Below are 19,639 nucleotides of genomic sequence, written 5' to 3'. Positions count from 1 at the left end.
TTCAGCTTTGTTGTGGTCCATGTTAAATCTACCTATGCCTAATTGGTATCTAGAAACTAATTTGAAGGTTAATGTCTTATTTATTTATAATCTGTGTCACAGAGAAACAGCTTTGTAAAGTGCAATGGAAGCAGTGAAAACTACCATTGATATATGATATGGAATTTGATTATACAAGGATGGTTGCTCGTGTAAACACATATTGGTTAAAATTGTTTAAGTTGGAAAGGGGAAAAAATTAACGGAGAAAAGATTTCATGTATTAACATGTTGATTCATAAAATTAAATTATACACCCACATTATCAATATTAATATTTGGATGAGTTGTAGTGTATGATGATTTAATTGGCAATTGGCAATATTAATATTTTAATGAATTAATAGGAATGATGTTTAAATTTGTGACACCGACACAATTACAATAAATAATAATGTAATTAATTGGTGTTGTTTAATTTAATTTTTAAAATAAATTGTTGTTTTTATATTTTATGTAGAAAAGTAATAAAAATAAAATAAAGAGATAAAAGAATATATCACATTATAGTTATTTATGAAAAAAATGTAAAATGAATATTTAATATATTGAAAAAAATCATTAGGAAGTATAAATATCTTATAAATTTAAAGTAATAATTTCAAACATTATTAATCATAGTTTAACTATTTACTAAATAAAAAAATTAATTTTTTAATAAAACTTAAAAAAGTATTATTATAGCTTAAAATATAAACCATGTAATTGAGAATATTTTTAAAAATGGAAAAAATATATTTAAAAAGTAAATTAAATTTATAATTAATAGACATTTAATTACTATAAAAGGGTTATTTAATATAGAAATACTCTTTTATATATATATATATATATATATATATATATATATGCATTTGAAGTATATTAGATTCAACCTCGGTCTTGAGCTCGGTCTCAGCATCGAGTTCCTAAACCTTGTTCTCCAGCATCGAGTTTTTGTGGGTGGTCTCTTCCAAAGTCTTCTTCAGGGGAGCCACTTCAGACGCCATCTCGGTGGCCTGCCGCTCGACTTCGACATCCTGTCCTTAGTAATCTCCCGCTCAGCCTCAGCCCGAGCGAGTCTCTCTTTGTATTCAGTGTTGACCGTGAGAGATTGCTTCAAGTTGCCCGAAGCCTCGGACAACTAATGCTCTAGCCGAAAGACCTCCTCGGCATAGCGACACCGGTCTTCACAACCCAGGCGGGTCAGGGCAAGGGCTCGACACATCATTCCAATGTCGTCTTGCAACAGGTCCTCTAAGGGCACTGTTAGAATGGTTTCGCAAACTTTTAAGCCAAGAATGAAATTACTTCGAGAAACAAATGATAACAAATTCAGTTTGCCAAAACACAAAGCAAAAATAGCAGCACCAGAAAAAACAATCGGTTGTTTATACCAGTTTGCAAATATCAAAACTGAAATTAAAGAGATTAAGGATAGAGAGAATGCACACAGATGTTTATACTGGTTCACTCTAAACTCAAAGCTACATCCAGTCTTCTCATAAACCACTGAGGAATACCACTAAGCAATCAAACCTAGATCACTTACAACACAACCAAGAAAGTGACCTTGATCCCCTTAAGACACACACTTCTCTTGGTCAACACACCAACACTAAGAATGCTAATCTTGATCCCCTCAAGAACACACAACACTTCTCAGCAAACACACAAAGTTCTTTCAATAGATACAAGGATTACACTTGTTACATAATGAATCTGAAATCAATACAAGAGATAATCCTATCTCACACACTTTGATCAAACTCAATCTCTAAGCAATCTCAACTTTTCAAAAACTCAAAAACAGTGAAAAACTCAAATCTGTTTTTTTTGTATATATCAAAGTTGTTATTTGTTATCAAATCTTAACAAACTATTAATTGCATTTAAAGATTGGTCAAAGCATTAAAAGCTGGAGCGTAAACAGTTAGAAAATCATTTAATGCTCAGTCAAAGCACAAACCATTTTTCTGTTATGGTACCAAAACAAACAATCGGTTGTTTTCACGAATCAATCAGTTGTTTTGGTTTTGACAGCAAGTCAACCATAAAAACAGTTTTCAACCTTTTCTAAAAACATCTAAATATAAACACAATCGGTTGTTTCGACAAAACAACAGGTTGTTTTTCACTTAGTTTGAAAAACACTTTTCTTTTAAAAAGATTGAGAATGCCTATGCTTTGGATTCAATCAAGAGTGGATTACAAACACAATCTACCCCAGATCCTATCTAAGACAGCTCAGCAATAGCAAGCAAAACCTAGCCTTCAACATCCTTCAAAGGGTTTTGGATTCTTCAAAGCTTGAACACCACTTGGTTCAATAGGCACCCCCCGAATAAGCTATCGGGTCAGCTCCGGGAGGCTTATCTTAACCCCTATTGAAAATTGTAAGTCACCCCCAGTACCGACAGGGGTGACATTCAAACCTCCTTAACACGTTCGGGAGTTGACGGGGGGATGAGACGCTTGAAATCGTTTGTCGGCAGCGAGTCCAGGCGGATTAGCGACTGGAGGGGAGGAGGCGGCACCAGCATCTCCCCAGGAGACCGGGTCATCTTGGCTATGTTGGACCCCTCCCTTGACCTTTTCTTACTTTTGTTGAAGGGGCCAACACCAACAGAGCCTTTGCCAGTAGCCAAAGACTCGATACTTGGTTGTCCCTTGCGACCGACAGCTCTCTTCTTGAAGGAATCCAGCAATCCCTTCGAGCGAGGGGCATCTTGGACCATGATTTCTGAAACAAAAAGAAACATTGTTATTTAGACAAAGCAATTACCGACCGATGATATAACAAAAAACTAGCATACCATAAAAGGCCACCCAACGAGCTAGCTTAGAATAAACAGTCATCAACCTCTGCGTAGGAAACTTCCTCGGGAGCCCATCGAATAGATAAAGTATCTCTAACTCCTTGGCACTCCCTGTCGATCGAGGCCACTCTGAAATTTTTAAAGGCTTCCTAGTCCAAGACATGGAAAATCTTGACCGACCGGATGCATAATTGCCCCCATGCAGTCAAAGACCTTGAAAAAACGCTCTTTTTATCTTTTGTACGAGGCAGAGAAAGGGGCAAAAATTATATTACCCGACCGACTGATCAATGAGTACGACAGAACAAGTTTGGCCAGGTGGGACGTATAGTAGCTTAAAAAACAGGAGGGAGTGGGGTAAAAACACAAAACATCGCATGTCAAGCAAAAGGTTTGAATGGACGCCCAAGTATTGGGGTGAAGTTGTGTAGGAGCCACGTTGAGCATCTTAAGGATACCCACCGTGAAATCGTCAAAAGGCAACGACACATGCAAGTCAGCGAATAGACAAGCATACATATAGAAGAAGGGTGACTCAGAGGGAGACCAACTGAGACAGATGGTATTGGCTAACGAACACGGCTGGACCCGAAAGAAAGAATGGTTGGCATCCGCCTTTAAAACTGGAAACTTGTCCAGAAACTCAGCAACAGAGGTTGCAGTCGTATAGACGAACATAATCCTGGTTACCCGAGGATCTACTAGTAAATCTCTGGTGGGGAGACAACCTGCTCGTGAACGCCCGAGCAGTAAACAACACCGCTTTGGTTGTCATCCCTAACTACCTCCTCGGGGGGCAACACTTGGATCTCCCCGACCGATAGAGGTTTGGTCGTGGAAGACTCAGAAGAAGAAGAAGTAGAAGAAGAAGAAGTGAAAGACGAGGAACGTATAGGACGAGGGGAGCAAGGAGGACGAGAAGCCAAAGAAGAAGAAGAAGAGGTAGGCCGAGACAAAGAAGACATGACTAACTTACAAAAGCAGAAGCACAACAACCTAAGAGGAAGACAATCGTTCGGTTCTCGAAGCAAATGTCTGAGTAATAGTGAAGTGTCTCGACATTAATGGGACCACTATTTATAGCCTCCAAGCGTCTCGGGAGGCGAAACGTCGCAACCATATCCGTTAGATCTCTTCAATCCAACGGTCCTTGACAGCTCCCGCCCAAAAAACCCATCATCAATGCAGGTTATGTCGCTGTCGACGTCACATCAATCATCGATAACCGCAACCGTCACACCCAAACCAAAAGACCGAACGACTTAGAACTCCTTCAAGACTCTTCGGGTTCAGATACCCTCAAGCCTGAGGGGCAAGTGCACTGGTATGGGCCGAACAACCAACTCCATACCTAGGCTCATGTGATGGGCCGATCAAATATGCACGTCCGAACAGGACGACCAACACTTTCTGTCCATTAACGCTCAATTAAGGTCAGTAAAACTAAACCACCATTAAGAACTAGTCGATACACCTCTAAGCAAGGTCCACATCACTAATTCGGCCCAATAAGGTAAACCCATTAAAATAATATAAATAACGCATATTCCAAGAACAAGGTACATCATTAATTATTGTGTTCTGACAACCGAGTGTCGAACGCCCTTTGCTGCTCAGAGTGTCTTCTCTAGGTATCCTCTTATTCGACATTCTCCCCTGAGACTGAGTGACCAGGTGACCGAAACCTAAAAGAGTAGTACGAAGACTAAAGGAGTAAGCTGACCGACCGATAGAAGAAAAGAAGACGAAGCCAGTCATTCGTTCTATAGGTCTCATCTCCCTATCATAAACAATTAATATTATTTATAATTAAGAATTTACCTCTCTAACTAAATTTTTTCTAGTTTTTGAACATCTATAATGCTATTTTTACGTTGTGAATCCAATTTTTGTGAACTCGATATGAATGTGGTAAATGATGATACTACATATGTTATTTGCGGAATTATTTTTAAATTGAGTTTATTGCTAAACAATCAATAAAATTTAAAGTTAAATGTATTTTTCATATTTGTATTATATAGTGTGAAATTAATTTTTGTTTATAATTTAAATTTTATATTTTTTTGATATTTGCAGTAAAAAAATTATTAAAATAAATATTTTTGGAATTTTATTTATATAATAAACGAATTTGTAGTATAAATTATATTATAATATTATAAGTGGGAAATATTTTAAGATCCTAATTCATAAAAATTAATTTGAAATGTAAATTTTTTTGACAAAAACTCATTTAAATAATTTTCTTATTAGAAATATTTGAAGAATTTAAAACTTAAACTAAAAACAAATAATTTCATATAAAAGTATAGAAAGAAAAAGATATTTAACTCTAAAATATATTCAATAAACAAATAAAGAATAATTAAAAAGGTATGATAAAGTGGGAGAAGTATAATTTTCCACCAAAAGTCAATACAATTACGTTGACCAGGCCATTTTCAGAAAAATAGTCAAACTGTCACTGTCATTTTCCAGTGGGTCCCTGTTGTAAACGTGGCAAAATCTGGTTCGCTTCATGAACGTGTCAGCCATACAACTAAATTACGGAGATAACCCTGTTACAGCCAACTTCGAGACCGTAATAGAAAGGGATAAAACTGTCAAAAGATAATAACTCCCACCACTGTTGAAACCGTTGCGAGGGAAAACGGAAATGTTTTCTTGTCCCTGCTCCGAAACACAACACTCGAATGAATCAGCACCATCTTCGTCGTGAGAACTGAGAATAGACAAGAAAACACACGCAAAAGGGTTCAGAAGAGTGAGGTTTTGAGTCGACAATGATCCAATGGACGAAGCAGTTGAATGCTGCATTTGGGACTGCCTTCCTTTGGCTGATTTGCTTGATTTACTTCACCCAGGTCTCAATTCTTCACCCTTTGTCTGCTTTTCATTTAAATTTTGAATATTTTTTGGATTTGACGGTGGTTTTATTTTCCTTCCCCCTTTTCTTTAAGATCTGAATTCTGATGCTCTCTTTTTGGTTTTGTTAAAATGGGTATTATTGGTCAATTAATTTGTTTTGTCCTTTTTCTGCTGACAAAATTTCTCTGAACCAGGGTTTTTTTTTGTACGTTTTCTGAGAAATGGTTATTTTATAACTTTATCTGCTGATATTAGATTGCTGGAGTGACATGATGATATAACATTATATAAGGGTAATTACTATCTTGCATTTTTGTTTTACCCTTTCAATTGATTAATGCAGGGTTTTAGGTCTTTTGTATGGACAGCGATTTCCTACCAGCTTAAAGATAATCTAAAGTTGTCACCTTCAGCCTCCCAATTTGTGTTTTCAGTAGCATTTTTTCCATGGAGCATTAAACCATTATATGGGTATGGATCATTGTTTTTTTAAATTGATTATTCACACGTAGAAACACCTAACACACAGGGAGATTTGTGCATGCATAGAAAGTAGTAACTACAAAACTAATATATTCTAATCTTAATGTGGATTTTGTAATTTATTTTTCATTTCATTAAAACAAGAACTCCAGGTATTCAAAAAGACAGATATACACATTAAATTGGAAAAAAGTGACGCAATGCACAAGAATGCAAGATCCTAAACTCTGGATAAATAAGTAACCTTTTAATTCAGCATGAAAAGTACCTTCATCAGAAATTTTACTATTGTTTTTACGTGACTCTCCAATCTACAGAACTGTGTTGACTCTCCAATCTACATTAGCCTTTGTATATCTTTAACTGTTTGTTTAGTGAATCAATTTTACACTATCTCCTTGCAATCTGATTTGGCTACTGATACACACAGAATAATTTCTGATTGCATTCCAATTAAAGGAAGAAAACGGAGTCCCTACTTAGTGATTGCCACTGTGCTTTCCCTAGTGCCATGGTTGATTTTAGGCTTAAATTCAACCTTGAGGGATTCAACGTGGCACCTGATGGTATTGTTGACTGCACAAAACTTGGGCTCAGCCATGGCGGATGTTGTTGTTGATGCAATGATAGCTGAGGCAGTAAGATTTGACCGGTATGTTTGTATCACAGGTTCCCGATTCTCATTTTCTGCTGACAAACTTCATATTGAATAGAGTTCCTACTTATAGAGGTATTGGTAATTCAAAAATATGGGACAACAAATTAACAAAATGCAGAAACAAAAAGATGCACAGAACATTGGAATTGTAGTTCAAAATTTGTAGCCTATTTGCAATTTTTTCAATCTTCAGAACAAGGATGTAGGATAAAATCAAATACTGTATGACCAATGGTGAACATGTTAATGTCAATGGTGTGCGAGTTGATTCTTAATCACTTAAAAGCAATGAAATTTTGAAAAGCAACAGGGAATGAGTGTTTGCTTTTCATATTTTTTTTGTATACCTCTCTTATTGTTTGCTACCCTGTTCAATTTACAAGACATTGTGAAATATTTTTTGCTCTTTTGCAAGAAATTTTTATATTGATTTGATACTAGCATGTCACCCTTCTCACTAAAACTGAATTATATATATTTTGTTCTTTCTGTGAACATACAAATTTGTAATCTTTCAATATAATGGATTAATGAAGGCTGTTTCCAAGACAGAGTTAATTTTGTAACGTTTGTTCATAACCTTTAACTTAGACATAGTTCAGTTATCAGACCCATAGATAAGGTTTGACCTGGAGGGATTCCCTTTTCTGAACCTTAATGGTGGATATTCTATATTTTGTATTGGTGTCTAACCTTGGGTTTGACTCTCTGGAGTATGATATTTGTTCATGTAATATCTCTGAATGCTTTTCTTACACTCTGATTAAGTGCATGCTTTGTGGGTCAGGGCCTCCTTTGCAGGAGATCTCCAGTCAATATCTTGGTCTTCTATGGCTTTGGGAGGAATATGTGGGAGTTTGTTAGGAGGATATGCATTATCCAATTTACGGATAGATGCTATTTTTCTTCTATTTTGTGTACTACCATGCATACAGTTATTATCATGCTGTTTTGTGGAGGAGAACTCAGTAAATAGCAAAGTTTCACTAGAAGATTCACATATGAATGGTAGTACTCTGGATGAAGGTAGTCCTTTAACCAAAAAGTCCCATAGCAGCACAAGAAGAAGAAAGAAGGGCAAAAAGAATGCAAAAGGAAGATCAGTAAATAGCAGCAAATCAAAGACTTTGAACAAAGAAGACCCCCTGGCATTAAAGTGGTTCCATTCTTTGAAAGAAGCTATTTATGATTTGTGTCGTGCATTTAGACAGCCAATGATTTGGAGGTAACTAATGTAATATTTAAAGTTTTTGTCTGGTGTGAATATTTTCAATTCTGATAGCATACTTATAAGATTATGAATGATTCCTTATTGAAGTCACATATTCTCTTTGAGTGTTTTATTTATCTGTATAGTTCGAGTAAACCTGCATCCTGCATCCTGCATCCTCTTACCTCTTCTTAAAGATGGTACTTTGCCTATTAAACATGTTCATCCTAGTTCCTGCAAACATCTAACTACATAGACACGGAAGGTTACTAATGTAAACTGCAGCCTATTGACATGATTATCTCTATCTTTCTTCACATGAAAACCTTTAAATGTTTCAAAGAGGAGTACTAGAAACATATTCTCTAGCACACTTTTTCCATTGACACTACAAACAAAGAGATGTTACCATCAAATCCTTATCTGCAATGGTTCAGAACTGCGAATATATTAGTTTGGCTGAATGATTTGGTGAAAAAACTGAATATTTGATATAACTTTTATCCTAAATCTCTAATATAAGGTACCCTGGACTATATACAGAAATGAATGGTAAAGAATCTATGAAACAGAGAACCTAATAACTCTACAATATTTAATGAACCAAGCAATCTGCACATGGTAACCTGAATTTTTTTTCTATACCAACTAATAATTAAACAGAAAACTAATAAAAACATGTGAGATATTTATGATCTTCATTTTTATACTCCTCTATATGCGTGTTTGTGTGTAAGGCCTTACAGAGTGAAGCTAATTCATTTCATGCATATGCTATAACATGGTCATTGGTTACTAATAATCTTTGTTGTATGTTGGTGAGGACAGGCCTATGTCTTGGTTTTTCCTTGCTCACATTACCATTCCGAATCTTTCAACTGTCATCTTCTACTATGAAACCGAGGTTTTAAAGTTAGAACCATCTTTCCTTGGGACTGCACGGGTTGTTGGTTGGTTGGGACTTATGCTGGGAACCTTCATTTATAATCGTCACCTGAAGTATATGACCCTACGGAAAATCCTCATGTAAGAAACTAAGGATTATTTTTCTTTGGTGGATGGCTATTTTTTGAATATTTAATATACTGATATGGTTTCATCCTCATAACAGGTGTGCCCATATTGGGTTGGCCTTCTTGAATCTTCTGCAAATTGTGGTAGTTTCTAGGAAAAATATTGCCTTTGGTATCTCAGACAAGATTATGGTGCTTTTCGGCTCAGCTCTTGCTGATGGAATCAATCAATTCAAGTTAGTTATTGCTTCTCTTTTTATTTAGTTAAAGATGTAAATGTTTTTCCTGCTGGAATCACAATGATTTGATCCATTTTTTGAGTTACACACTTAGTTTCAATTCCTAACCATAATTTTTTTCTGGAAAAAAATAACTGCAGGTTTATGCCTTTCCTGATCTTATCTGGACAACTATGTCCCCCAGGAATTGAAGGGACTTTATTTGCCCTTTTCATGTCAATAAACAACTTTGGAACCACAGTGGGGTCTTTTGTGGGTGCTGGTTTGGCTTCTGTGTTGAACATTGATTCAGGATCATTTGACAATCTTCTCTTGGGCATCATAGTTCATGCCTTGTGCAATTTCATCCCAGTTGCTTTTCTTTTTCTGATACCAAAGGAAGCTACTGGTTCATCAACATAGATTATGACCATTGGCTTAACTTCATTAGATATTCTAGGACTACCATAGTTGATAGTTTACACATGTAAACGGGAAAGTTGCAGAAGAAATGAGGGTAACATATTAATCTGGTTTATACAAACTTGGATCATAGTGATTTTGTATATACTATGGTACTGCAATTTTGGTCAGCAAGTCCATTTTACATGAAAAATTGGAAAGGTGGTTGGTTGATACTCATACTTGTTATTTTATATGAAAGCTTGTAGATGAATCATGAGTTTGCTTTTGGCTAATAATCAATTGTCAAAATGCTTTTCATCTGAATGCATTTTGCTGAAACATACTATTCATTTTTGTTAAAGTCTCAAAACTCACCTTTAGAATTTAAAAAATATAATTTTGTCCTTAAAATATATACAAATACGAATTGTCATTCCAAATTTTCTTGACTGCTTCCATAAAGTTTAACACAAACGACGAATATAATATATAATTGCAATTCAACACTACAATATGTAGGTACTGTTGTGTGAAATAGGTTAAACAGATAAAAAGTTTAAAAAATCAGAAAAATCAAACCTTTTTATATCAGGCAATTTTTTCCTGCACCATATCAGTTCCATCCTGCATCCTATTATTTTTTTAAATTTCCAAAATTACCCTTATTCTAGATTTAAAAATCTGAAATAGTAAATATAATTCAAAAATAAAAATGGTCAGTGTTGAAGTCAAATAAGAGTATTGAGTTTAAGTTTTACATATTTTTACAATATTCTCTTATAACAGTTTTATTTCTACATTTTTAATTTATATATATATATATATATATAAATTTTTAAATCAAATATTTATTTCTAAAATTTAAATTTCAAAATAAATATTTGTTTCTTAATTTATAGATCAAATAATGAGATAATAACTAATTAGAAATGACTTTAGATGTAAATATTAAAGAGCATATTGCAAAATAATATATTATTTTATTAGATAAATGAATGTTAATAGTCAACACATTATTTTTTGTCAACATAATGAATTATTTTAATTAATTCTTAGAATATTCATGCAAATTACAATATCTATTAAACAGGGTATTCATTTAGTAGGGGTCAAGGACTAGTTTTCTAATTTACTAATGTATATATATAATTAAATATTTTAAAATGCATAATTAAATATATTTGTATATAATTAGCGTAATAACTTTTTTATACATACAGAAGTTAAACTAAAAAAAACACCATTCATATTTAGGGATTAATTTCATTATGGTTCATTTCGTCTAAATTAATTTATATAATTTTGAATTTTGTTCTAAAGATAATTATTTTAAAGCTTAAATATGTTTTTAACTTTTATAAAATAAAAATATTTTAATTTTAGTTCTCATATAATATTTTTCTTTGTTACTAATTGTTCTAAAACAAAAAAGTTATTACCTTTATCTATCACATTATCTAATACTTGTTAATTATATATAGATTGAATGATAAATCAAGTTATAATTTTAGTAATGTTGATTATTAATGTGATATAATATAAATATCTGACACTTTTAAAACATGTAAATTATATATTATATTTTCATATCTTAAAATGAATCATAGGACTTACAATCACTAATTTTAAAATTTTAAAAAATGAAAGATAAAATAAAAAATAAAAAATAATATAGTTTACAAAAATCAAAACTAATTACTTCAAATTTTACCGGGATAAAAAATTAAAGATTTTTTTAAAAATAAAAATCAAAACTCACCTTTATTTTAATATAAAGAAATAAAAACATGTTTAATTGTTATTTTGATTCCTTTGATGATCTTAGTAGATTCGTCACTTCCTTCTAAATTTGATCGAAGAAATCAGTACCCAGAAAACCCAATTTGTGAGAAGCCATAAAATTGGAACCACGATTCGGCGAAAGATAAAGGGAGATGAGAAGAAGGCCTGGAATTGGAGGGTTGCAGACGCATGCTGCTGCGAGGGATCAATTTCGTTTGCTGGGTGAAAATGTCGCAAAGATCAGAACGGATTTGATGAAGGAGCAGCTTGCCACCTTTCGCTCTCAGCTCGAAGATTTCGCTCGCAAACACAAGGTCCTCTTTTTTTACCCTCTTGGTTTTTGTTGTGGACAGTGAAAGCCATCTTGTGGTGCTAAGATGAGTTGGTTTTTTATGCTGCACATGATGCTTAGTTTTCATTTTTGTCTCGATATAGTTGATATAGTTTGTATGATTTGTCTTATTTATCATCGAGTTCTTCGTAGATTGTGTGTCAGATTGTTTCATTCTACAGCGCCGTTTTTTATGATGGGGTGTTGGGAAAACTCATTTGGGTTGTTGGAGCTGGATGGTTTAAGTGGAAAAGGAGTTGCTTTTGATGTTTTTAGGTACTTAATGAAGGACAAAACTTGTTCTTCAATTAGGATTACAGTAATCTATGTTGATCTTTAATAGGACCAACAATACTTTGAATTCGTTTTGTAAAATGCATTAAGTTTTGTTAAGGGTCGTTAATAAAAGTTGGGAAATGCTCACAACGCATCCTCTAGAAGGGGACATAGGAATAGGATGAATTTGAAATATTTTAGCTATGTTGCTTGCTGATTGCTGACTTAGCTGTCGCTGGAGTTCTTTTAAAGGGCGTGCTTCACTAATTTGTTAGCCTTGAAACTTTTGGGTTGTGGTTACCTAATGAGTACCAATACACATTGTTCATGGTTTCTAGTGTTGGCCTTATGAAGAATTATCACTTATTTTGCAATGAGATTAAATTAAATGATTCTAATGGTTGATTTTATTTGTTCAGAATGACATACGCAAGAACCCTGCATTCAGATCACAGTTTCATGAGATGTGTGCCAAAGTTGGAGTAGATCCCTTGGCCTCAAACAAGGGTTTCTGGGCAGAGCTGTTAGGAATTGGTGACTTCTATTATGAACTGGGTTAGTGATATATCCTTGTTTCAAATAAGTTTGATATGCATGCATGGAACTTTTATGTACAATTATTCATATTCCATTGTGATAATTAACATATAATATCCGAGAAAAAAAATAAAGGATAAGAGCAGCAATGCTAGTGTTTGTATTGTCTGAACTATTCAGATAGGAATGCCTGAATTTAGTATTGGAGATTTTATTCCAGTAAATAAGAATAACACTTAAAATTCTGGGAGGAAGGATAATAGAATTTGTCATCCTATTTACCAAGTTCACTTTTAGGGAAGAAGACTTAGCAATAGAAAGATTTTAACAAATTTCAAAACTAGCATCTGATATAGGCATACATATCATACTTAGCACTGCACATGAATACGATACCTTGATTGATCTGAATTATATTTAGCATATGTCCCTTTATGTCTGCTGACAATACCTGATTTTCAGCCTTAACAATGTTTTGATATTTAGTTTGTTTGGCATCCTTAGCTGGTCAGTTATCATCAATATCACACACATATGGGGTGGCAGTTCTCATTTAGTTTTTTGTTCGGTTGTCATGGGACAAGGAGATGCATAATGTAATGGAAACTAACGGATTATCAGAGCCTAAATCACATTTATGTTGTTTCCCATTTTTGGAGGGGATCTCCATTGTTTTTATAGTTTTTGGTGCATAGTGCTGGGTCTGTCAGGCATCTACAGAGGGGGTGTTGGAAAGTGCTACATTACCATCCTCAATTACTAGGGGTGCGGTTTATATATACGTTGGGTAAATTCATCTAATGCCAATTGGTTTTAAGATAGAGTTTATCTCAAGAAATGCTAGTAGAACAGCTGTGGTTTGCAGAAGTAATCTTAATATTATGAAGAAATGCATGCCTGGAAAACTCGATAACTAATCGGACATTTTATTGTTAATTAAATCTATGACTGTCAAAGCTTGGTATTCTATGGATTTTATCCTCTAAGATGCTCCTTATGAACATGGTGGTTACACTCATGGTTATGAAACTCTAGGGCTAACCAATAAACCCTTATGAGTTTATGAGTCTAGTGACAGGTTTAGGGTTTTGGGTTTCGGCGGGTCACAAGTGAACTCGTGTGTAACTCGTTTTTGAGCAAACTCAGGCCAGACTTGGATGAACTCGGTGAATTCGGTACAAACTCGTGTGTCAAAAATCGAGTGAATGGGTGTGGAAGAAAATCCCAAAATGACCCACACATAGGTTGTTTTGTTTAGTGTCACGATTTAGGTTTCATGTTTCATACTTGGAACTGTTTTGTGTTTTGTGTTCATCGTTGTCATCACCATGCTCTCCTCCCCTTTCACCTTGGCTTGTTGTCATGTTCTGCTGTCGCCATTCTTGCCTTGGGTGGTGTTTTCGCCTCACATTTTGTTATCGTAGTGCCATCATGACGTCTTGCCTCATGCCGTCTCGTTGTTGCCTAGCCTTGCCTCGCCATCGCATCTTGTCAACTCCTACTCCTTCAGTTCTGCTTCTGTTTTTGCGTAGGGTTTTGAATTTGGGGTGTGGTGTTTTGTGACTTAATTTAATTAGGGGATTTATTTCTGTTTGGGTTTTTATTTTTATTTGGGGTTTTATTTCTATTTGGGGGTGTGGCTTCATTTTCATTTTGGGTCTATTTCGATTTGGCTTCATTGCTTTCTTTTGTTTCATCCCTTGGTTATGTTCAAATGCAAGTTTTAAGATGTCTGGAAGTGGTTCAAATTCTACTGATGTCAATGCTGTTACATTCTCATTATTGTTTTCTTTTTGTTGAATTTCCATATGAAATAGACTCTTACAATTCTACAAGTCGAGTTTACAAACTTCCCATGAGTTTGTGTAGACTCTCGAGTCTGATAACCTTGGTTAACTTATGGTTTTATTCACAGCACATTTTAATTCACCATGTTACAAATTTATGATTGTTGAAGTCTTTATCTTTTTAATTTTATATATCGTTACTGATTTATATTTTTAATTAAATCCAACCTGCTTGATTTTACTATTTGCTCAGCATGTATGCTAAGACAAGCTACTTGACTAGACAGGAGTTCAAATAGTGGATATTTGCTTGGCTACTAGAGCCCACAATGGAGGACTTATCAACCTGCAGGAACTCTGCCATCTTCTTCGCCAGAGACGAAAAAATGACCGTGGAGTTGTTTCAGAGGATGATTGCCTGCGTGCTATTAGTAAGCTGAAGGTGGTTGCCCATAAACTAGCTTATGACTATCACTTTTCATGAGTTTGATGTAGATAATGTATGCTTCACTCAGGAAATCTTAAATAAATGTCAAAGACAATCTGAAATCAATGTGCTTAAGGTTTCTGTTATCCCATATGTTTGCACATCAGTGCATTTTTCAATGTAAACGTGCTACTAATTTTACAGCATGCCTTCAACTCTTTCCCATTAATTAGTTCTGCTATGGAATGACCATAACTGAGCAGCAATATCTCATTCTTCACAATCCCATTACATTGAATTCTTGATTTCTTTTAACTGTTGTACACCTTACAAGATTTGGGAGTTGGGACAAGAGTTTTGATTCTCCCCAAGACTTAAACTCGATGATGGTATGAGCTGAAATCACCAATGGTAATGGTCAAACAGATGTATCAGAAAAGCATAAGAAACGTTATAATATTTGGTTAAATAGGGAAACTGGGATTTTGGGATGTGAAAGGGTTGCTTGTGGGAGGAGTCCTCTTCTTTTGACAATTTTGGACTTGCTTGGAATTATGGCCCTAAGTTGTAAGAATGACCTTCAGTTTTCTGAGAGTAAACTAGGGAAAAGTTTAAGACAAAACTCTTCCTTAAATCTATGATTGTAAACAGAAGATAAAACAACTATTGTTTATTGATCTTTATGTTTTGAAGTCCTTCATAAATAATAAATAATTTTTGAAAAAAAAAAACTATATTGACAGGATCTTAGCATCTGTGTAGCCACACTATTATTTACTGACTATCCAGTAATGGATCACAGTGCTTATCTAAAGACGCCAGTGTTATAATTAAACGCTTTTTATCTTTATTGTGTCTTTTTCAGTAAAAGATGTCGACTATTCTTATAGTTGGACTAACTAAATTACATATAGTGAACCTAACTTGCATGTATATGTTGTAAGAACATTTGGATTGTGGAGTGAATGTGTGTTTGAGCTGTGTATATTTTCCTTCTTTATAATTTTTTTTGGAATATCTTTGATACACCACTTGTTGAGAGATTTATTACACGTGTCCTTGTGTAGCCCACGGTTTTTCATTCTGATGTGTAATAAAAAATTCAGGTGCTGGGTAGTGGTTTTGAAGTTATTTCTGTTGGAAAGAGAAAACTTGTTCGTTCAGTTCCAACTGAGTTGAACAAAGACCACAACGAAATTCTAGAACTTGCCCAGGTAACAACTATTTCTTCCTTTTTGGATTATGTATGTATTTTTTTTCATTGGATCCTCACGTCTATGACCTTTGTTTAACTTTCAAGGTGTCATCATCAGTCACTAATGTTACTTGTCCCTTTCATGTTTTCTAAGAGCTGTGAGCCTGTGAACTTACTTGATCTTGCGTTTTAATTGCTTGTTGAGGATAAGACTGAATATTTTCAGTGGCTTAGAGTGATAGATCAAATAGGAAGATACCAATCTAGTTGGTTGATGTTCTCTTTTTGGCTTACAAAAAAGCAGGTTGCTTACCGCTTTCAGCTTTAGTCTGTCTGGTAACATGTAATTATCTGTGGTTTATTATTAATAGAAAAAGAAGTTGTCACTGAGCAAATGTAGGTTTAGTCCCTAACAATATATATATGATCCTTTATTTAAGCTTTCAATCTATGCTTTTAATGGTGAGGGGTACTATGATTTAATTTTAAATTTGTTACCCCAGCACAATTCATCATATAATCAAGAAACTTGACGCATGGTGTGTTTTAATTTGATAGACATTAGTTAGAACTTAGATTCCTAGTTTGTGAAGAAAAGACTTCCTCTGTTCACTTATCTAATTTAGCAAAAGTAACCATGCATCATTTTGCTATTTGAACATAACATTTTCTTTACTGCAGGCTCAAGGATTTGTGACAGTCGTTGAAGTAGAAAGACGATTATCTTGGAGTTCTGGCCGAGCCATCGATGCCCTTGATACATTACTTGATGTAAGATAACCAAAAGTTTTACAAGAAAACTCTTTTCCTTTCTCTTAATTGATTGAAACACTCCAATTTCAAATCATATGCAATAATGAAACTCTGTTGGCTGATGCAGGAAGGACTTGCAATGATTGATGATGGACATAGAGATGGTAGACGGAGGTACTGGTTTCCTTGTGTGTCTCCCATCTCATCTTCAATAGCAGTTGATTCGTAATAAATTTAGTGGAAAGGAAACTTTGGTCTGAATTTTAAAGGCCCATGTATGTTTAGATTGTTTCAAAATTGGTATTTATAATTGCTTTTGCTTTCTTGAATTCTGTCCTAAAATGTGATTAATTGTATTTTCATCTAGTGTACACATGTATGTATGGTGATCGGGAACTGGAAATATATACTTCATTTTCTGTAATGGTGCTTGCATAAAGCAGTACAATTATTTGGACTTTGTTCAGTTTCTTTCCCCATTTTTTCCACTTACCAAAATCATGGAAGCATTGATCATGTGCATACCTGTATCCAGTTCCGTCACAAGGATTTGTGACCCACTTATGCATAGAATGTCTGGTTTGCAAACCAGTATGATGATTAGTTTTGTTGAATATACTTTTCGTTTATTCCATGACAAATAGCTTCATGATGTTGTAAACCATTGCAAATTGAAGCTAATGTTTTGCACATGTTTCATAATACATAATAGGTTCCCAGTTAATATTTCATTCCAGGATGTAAATGATATAATAGAATCGATTGAGTTTTTTTTTTCTTTCTCTTAAGTTAAATATAAATAATAAATAATTTCACATCAATTGCGATAGTAAATTGATATCATTTAATTTTACTAACCTCAATTCAAAGTAGTTTTACTAGACTTATCATAAAATACAGAGTGAAACAAATTATTGGAAACACATGTATTGTCATCAATTTGTACTTTTAATACAAGTTTTTGAAAATAAAACAAAGTGAAACAGATTACTTTTATAATTAAGACACTAAGAAACATTAAAACATTCTCAATAACTATGCAAATGTATACTTAACAACATTGGTTCGACTTGCAACCAGAGAGCAGATGTTAATATAAACTGACATAAAGAAACAGCATAAACATCCCATTGTTTCATATATATAACCTTTCAAACACTATAATTTGAATACAGAGTAAATTACATGAGCCAAAAGCTACACATTCACACATATGTGCAATAAATGATTTAAAAATTAATGGGAAAGAGAATAAACATCATTGGGCTTGGATTTGAGAAGAAATCTCAATCTCCTCAATCCACTCAGGGGCAGGTTCAGTCCATGACCTAGGCCTAACCCCAGTTTTAAAATACAATACCATTTCCATGACTTCAAACACCTTGTGTTTGTCCAAAAACTCATTCCATACTCCACTCACTATACAGTAGTTGTTGTTATAGGGTGGCCGGTGGTGTGCAGCATGCTGTGACCGTGACACGAGCACACCGGCCTCTTGCAACGCCACCACGAGTGGCGGAAGCCGGCTCTTTGTGCCATGTGCCCATGCATGAAACTGTTGGCTAAACATGATGCAACCTGAACACACTCCAACAAATCCCTGAACAACTGGGTCATGACAAACTAGGACTACAGGAAGCACAATGAAGGTCACTGCTCGTGCCAATGCATGCAAATTGTTAGCAAATTCACGTCTGGTAATAGTCCAAGGCCATTTGTGATGACCTTGGAAAGCTTCAATTTGAGCTCCAACAATCGGAGTTGAGCCATCACCATAATTGTCAATAGCCCAATGGTAAACCCCAGATCCTAGATCAGCTAAAATGTAACCAACCCAACTTGCTATAATGGGTTCAACCCACATGTTCAAATCCATTGCACCCTTTATAGACTCTCCCAAGGAAACGAGCAAAGTTGTACACCCAAATGTCACCCATGCTCTATGAGACCATGTTGATTGCAAACTAGTGTCATTGTTCATTGGACGATGGTTGTCAATGGTGGTAATGACCCTTGGTACTACCGGCACGAGTCCAGGCTCAATGACCAATGGCTTAACATTGGATTTGGGTGTAGAAGTGGTGTTAGTGGTGGTTGAACAATACACACGAAATGGGTGAAAGGGTGAGCTATTCTTGCAAACTTTATGGTGCAAGTTTGGTGTATACTTGTGTTGGGGTAAGGAATACATTGGAAGTGCTGAGAAATGAAGAAGAATCAAATTGTTAAGTGAGAAAGAGCAAGATATACAAAATTTGGAGTTACTGAACAGAGAGGTTGTGGGAAGAAATGGTGATTTTGTGGAAGTAGGAGAAGGCTAAATAATGTGGTGGGAAAGAAGGAAGCGTGGTGCCATTGAATTCTCAAGGAAAACATTAAATTTGTGTCACATATTTGACCATGGATTTCCCTCTACGTTTCTTGTGAGCCAAAAAGCTTGGTGGAGCAATTTCGAATACTTTGACTAAAATAATTGTTATTTTTTTTGGTGGCCCCTTATTTGAGTAGATGCTGTGGCTAGCACACAAGTGGAAATTTTAAGTGTGTGGAAAATCTACTTGTACACCTTTTTGTCCACTTAAAAACCTTTTTTTGGAGGCTAACGTAGAGATAAAGATAGACGTGAGGATGGGTTTCTTCTACAAATAAAAACTTGTAGAAGCATCTTCTTACAGATAAAGATGTTTCAATGACATTTTACATAATTATTTTTATAATAAAATAAAAGAAAAAAAATTAACTTAAGTTTTAATGAACGCGTAGAAATTCTCCTAAAAAAAAATTCATCTTTAAAAAAAAACTTATAGAGAGAAGTTATCTAAATAAATCTAAGTCTAATCCATACATTACAACATT

General features: G+C 34.6%; 3 protein-coding genes across 3 annotated transcripts; 2 read left to right on the top strand and 1 right to left on the bottom strand.

Annotated features, from left to right (window-relative positions):
• Positions 1 to 5,462: 5,462 nt before the first annotated feature.
• LOC137831175 (probable folate-biopterin transporter 4) lies at positions 5,463 to 9,932 on the top strand. The gene is made up of 7 exons (XM_068638748.1): positions 5,463 to 5,704; positions 6,052 to 6,179; positions 6,622 to 6,843; positions 7,637 to 8,074; positions 8,888 to 9,085; positions 9,171 to 9,308; positions 9,452 to 9,932. Exons 1-7 carry the CDS (start codon positions 5,624 to 5,626, stop codon positions 9,711 to 9,713), a joined length of 1,467 nt encoding a protein of 488 aa, XP_068494849.1. The 5' UTR covers positions 5,463 to 5,623; the 3' UTR covers positions 9,714 to 9,932.
• Positions 9,933 to 11,496: 1,564 nt separating this feature from the next.
• On the top strand, positions 11,497 to 17,249 carry LOC137831174 (vacuolar protein sorting-associated protein 22 homolog 1). The gene is made up of 6 exons (XM_068638747.1): positions 11,497 to 11,791; positions 12,504 to 12,639; positions 14,696 to 14,850; positions 15,942 to 16,049; positions 16,712 to 16,801; positions 16,911 to 17,249. The coding sequence occupies exons 1-6, from the start codon at positions 11,630 to 11,632 to the stop codon at positions 17,010 to 17,012; spliced, it is 753 nt and encodes a 250-aa protein (XP_068494848.1). The 5' UTR covers positions 11,497 to 11,629; the 3' UTR covers positions 17,013 to 17,249.
• A 646-nt stretch (positions 17,250 to 17,895) lies between these two features.
• LOC137831173 (fatty acid desaturase 4, chloroplastic-like) lies at positions 17,896 to 19,224 on the bottom strand. The gene has a single exon (XM_068638746.1). It carries the CDS (start codon positions 18,972 to 18,974, stop codon positions 18,042 to 18,044), a length of 933 nt encoding a protein of 310 aa, XP_068494847.1. The 5' UTR covers positions 18,975 to 19,224; the 3' UTR covers positions 17,896 to 18,041.
• Between the last annotated feature and the right edge of the window lie 415 nt (positions 19,225 to 19,639).

Source organism: Phaseolus vulgaris, chromosome 6 (assembly GCF_000499845.2).
Source record: "Phaseolus vulgaris cultivar G19833 chromosome 6, P. vulgaris v2.0, whole genome shotgun sequence".
NCBI lineage: Eukaryota > Viridiplantae > Streptophyta > Magnoliopsida > Fabales > Fabaceae > Phaseolus > Phaseolus vulgaris.
Note: the sequence above shows the minus strand (reverse complement) of the source record. Positions and strands in the feature narration are given on the sequence as shown.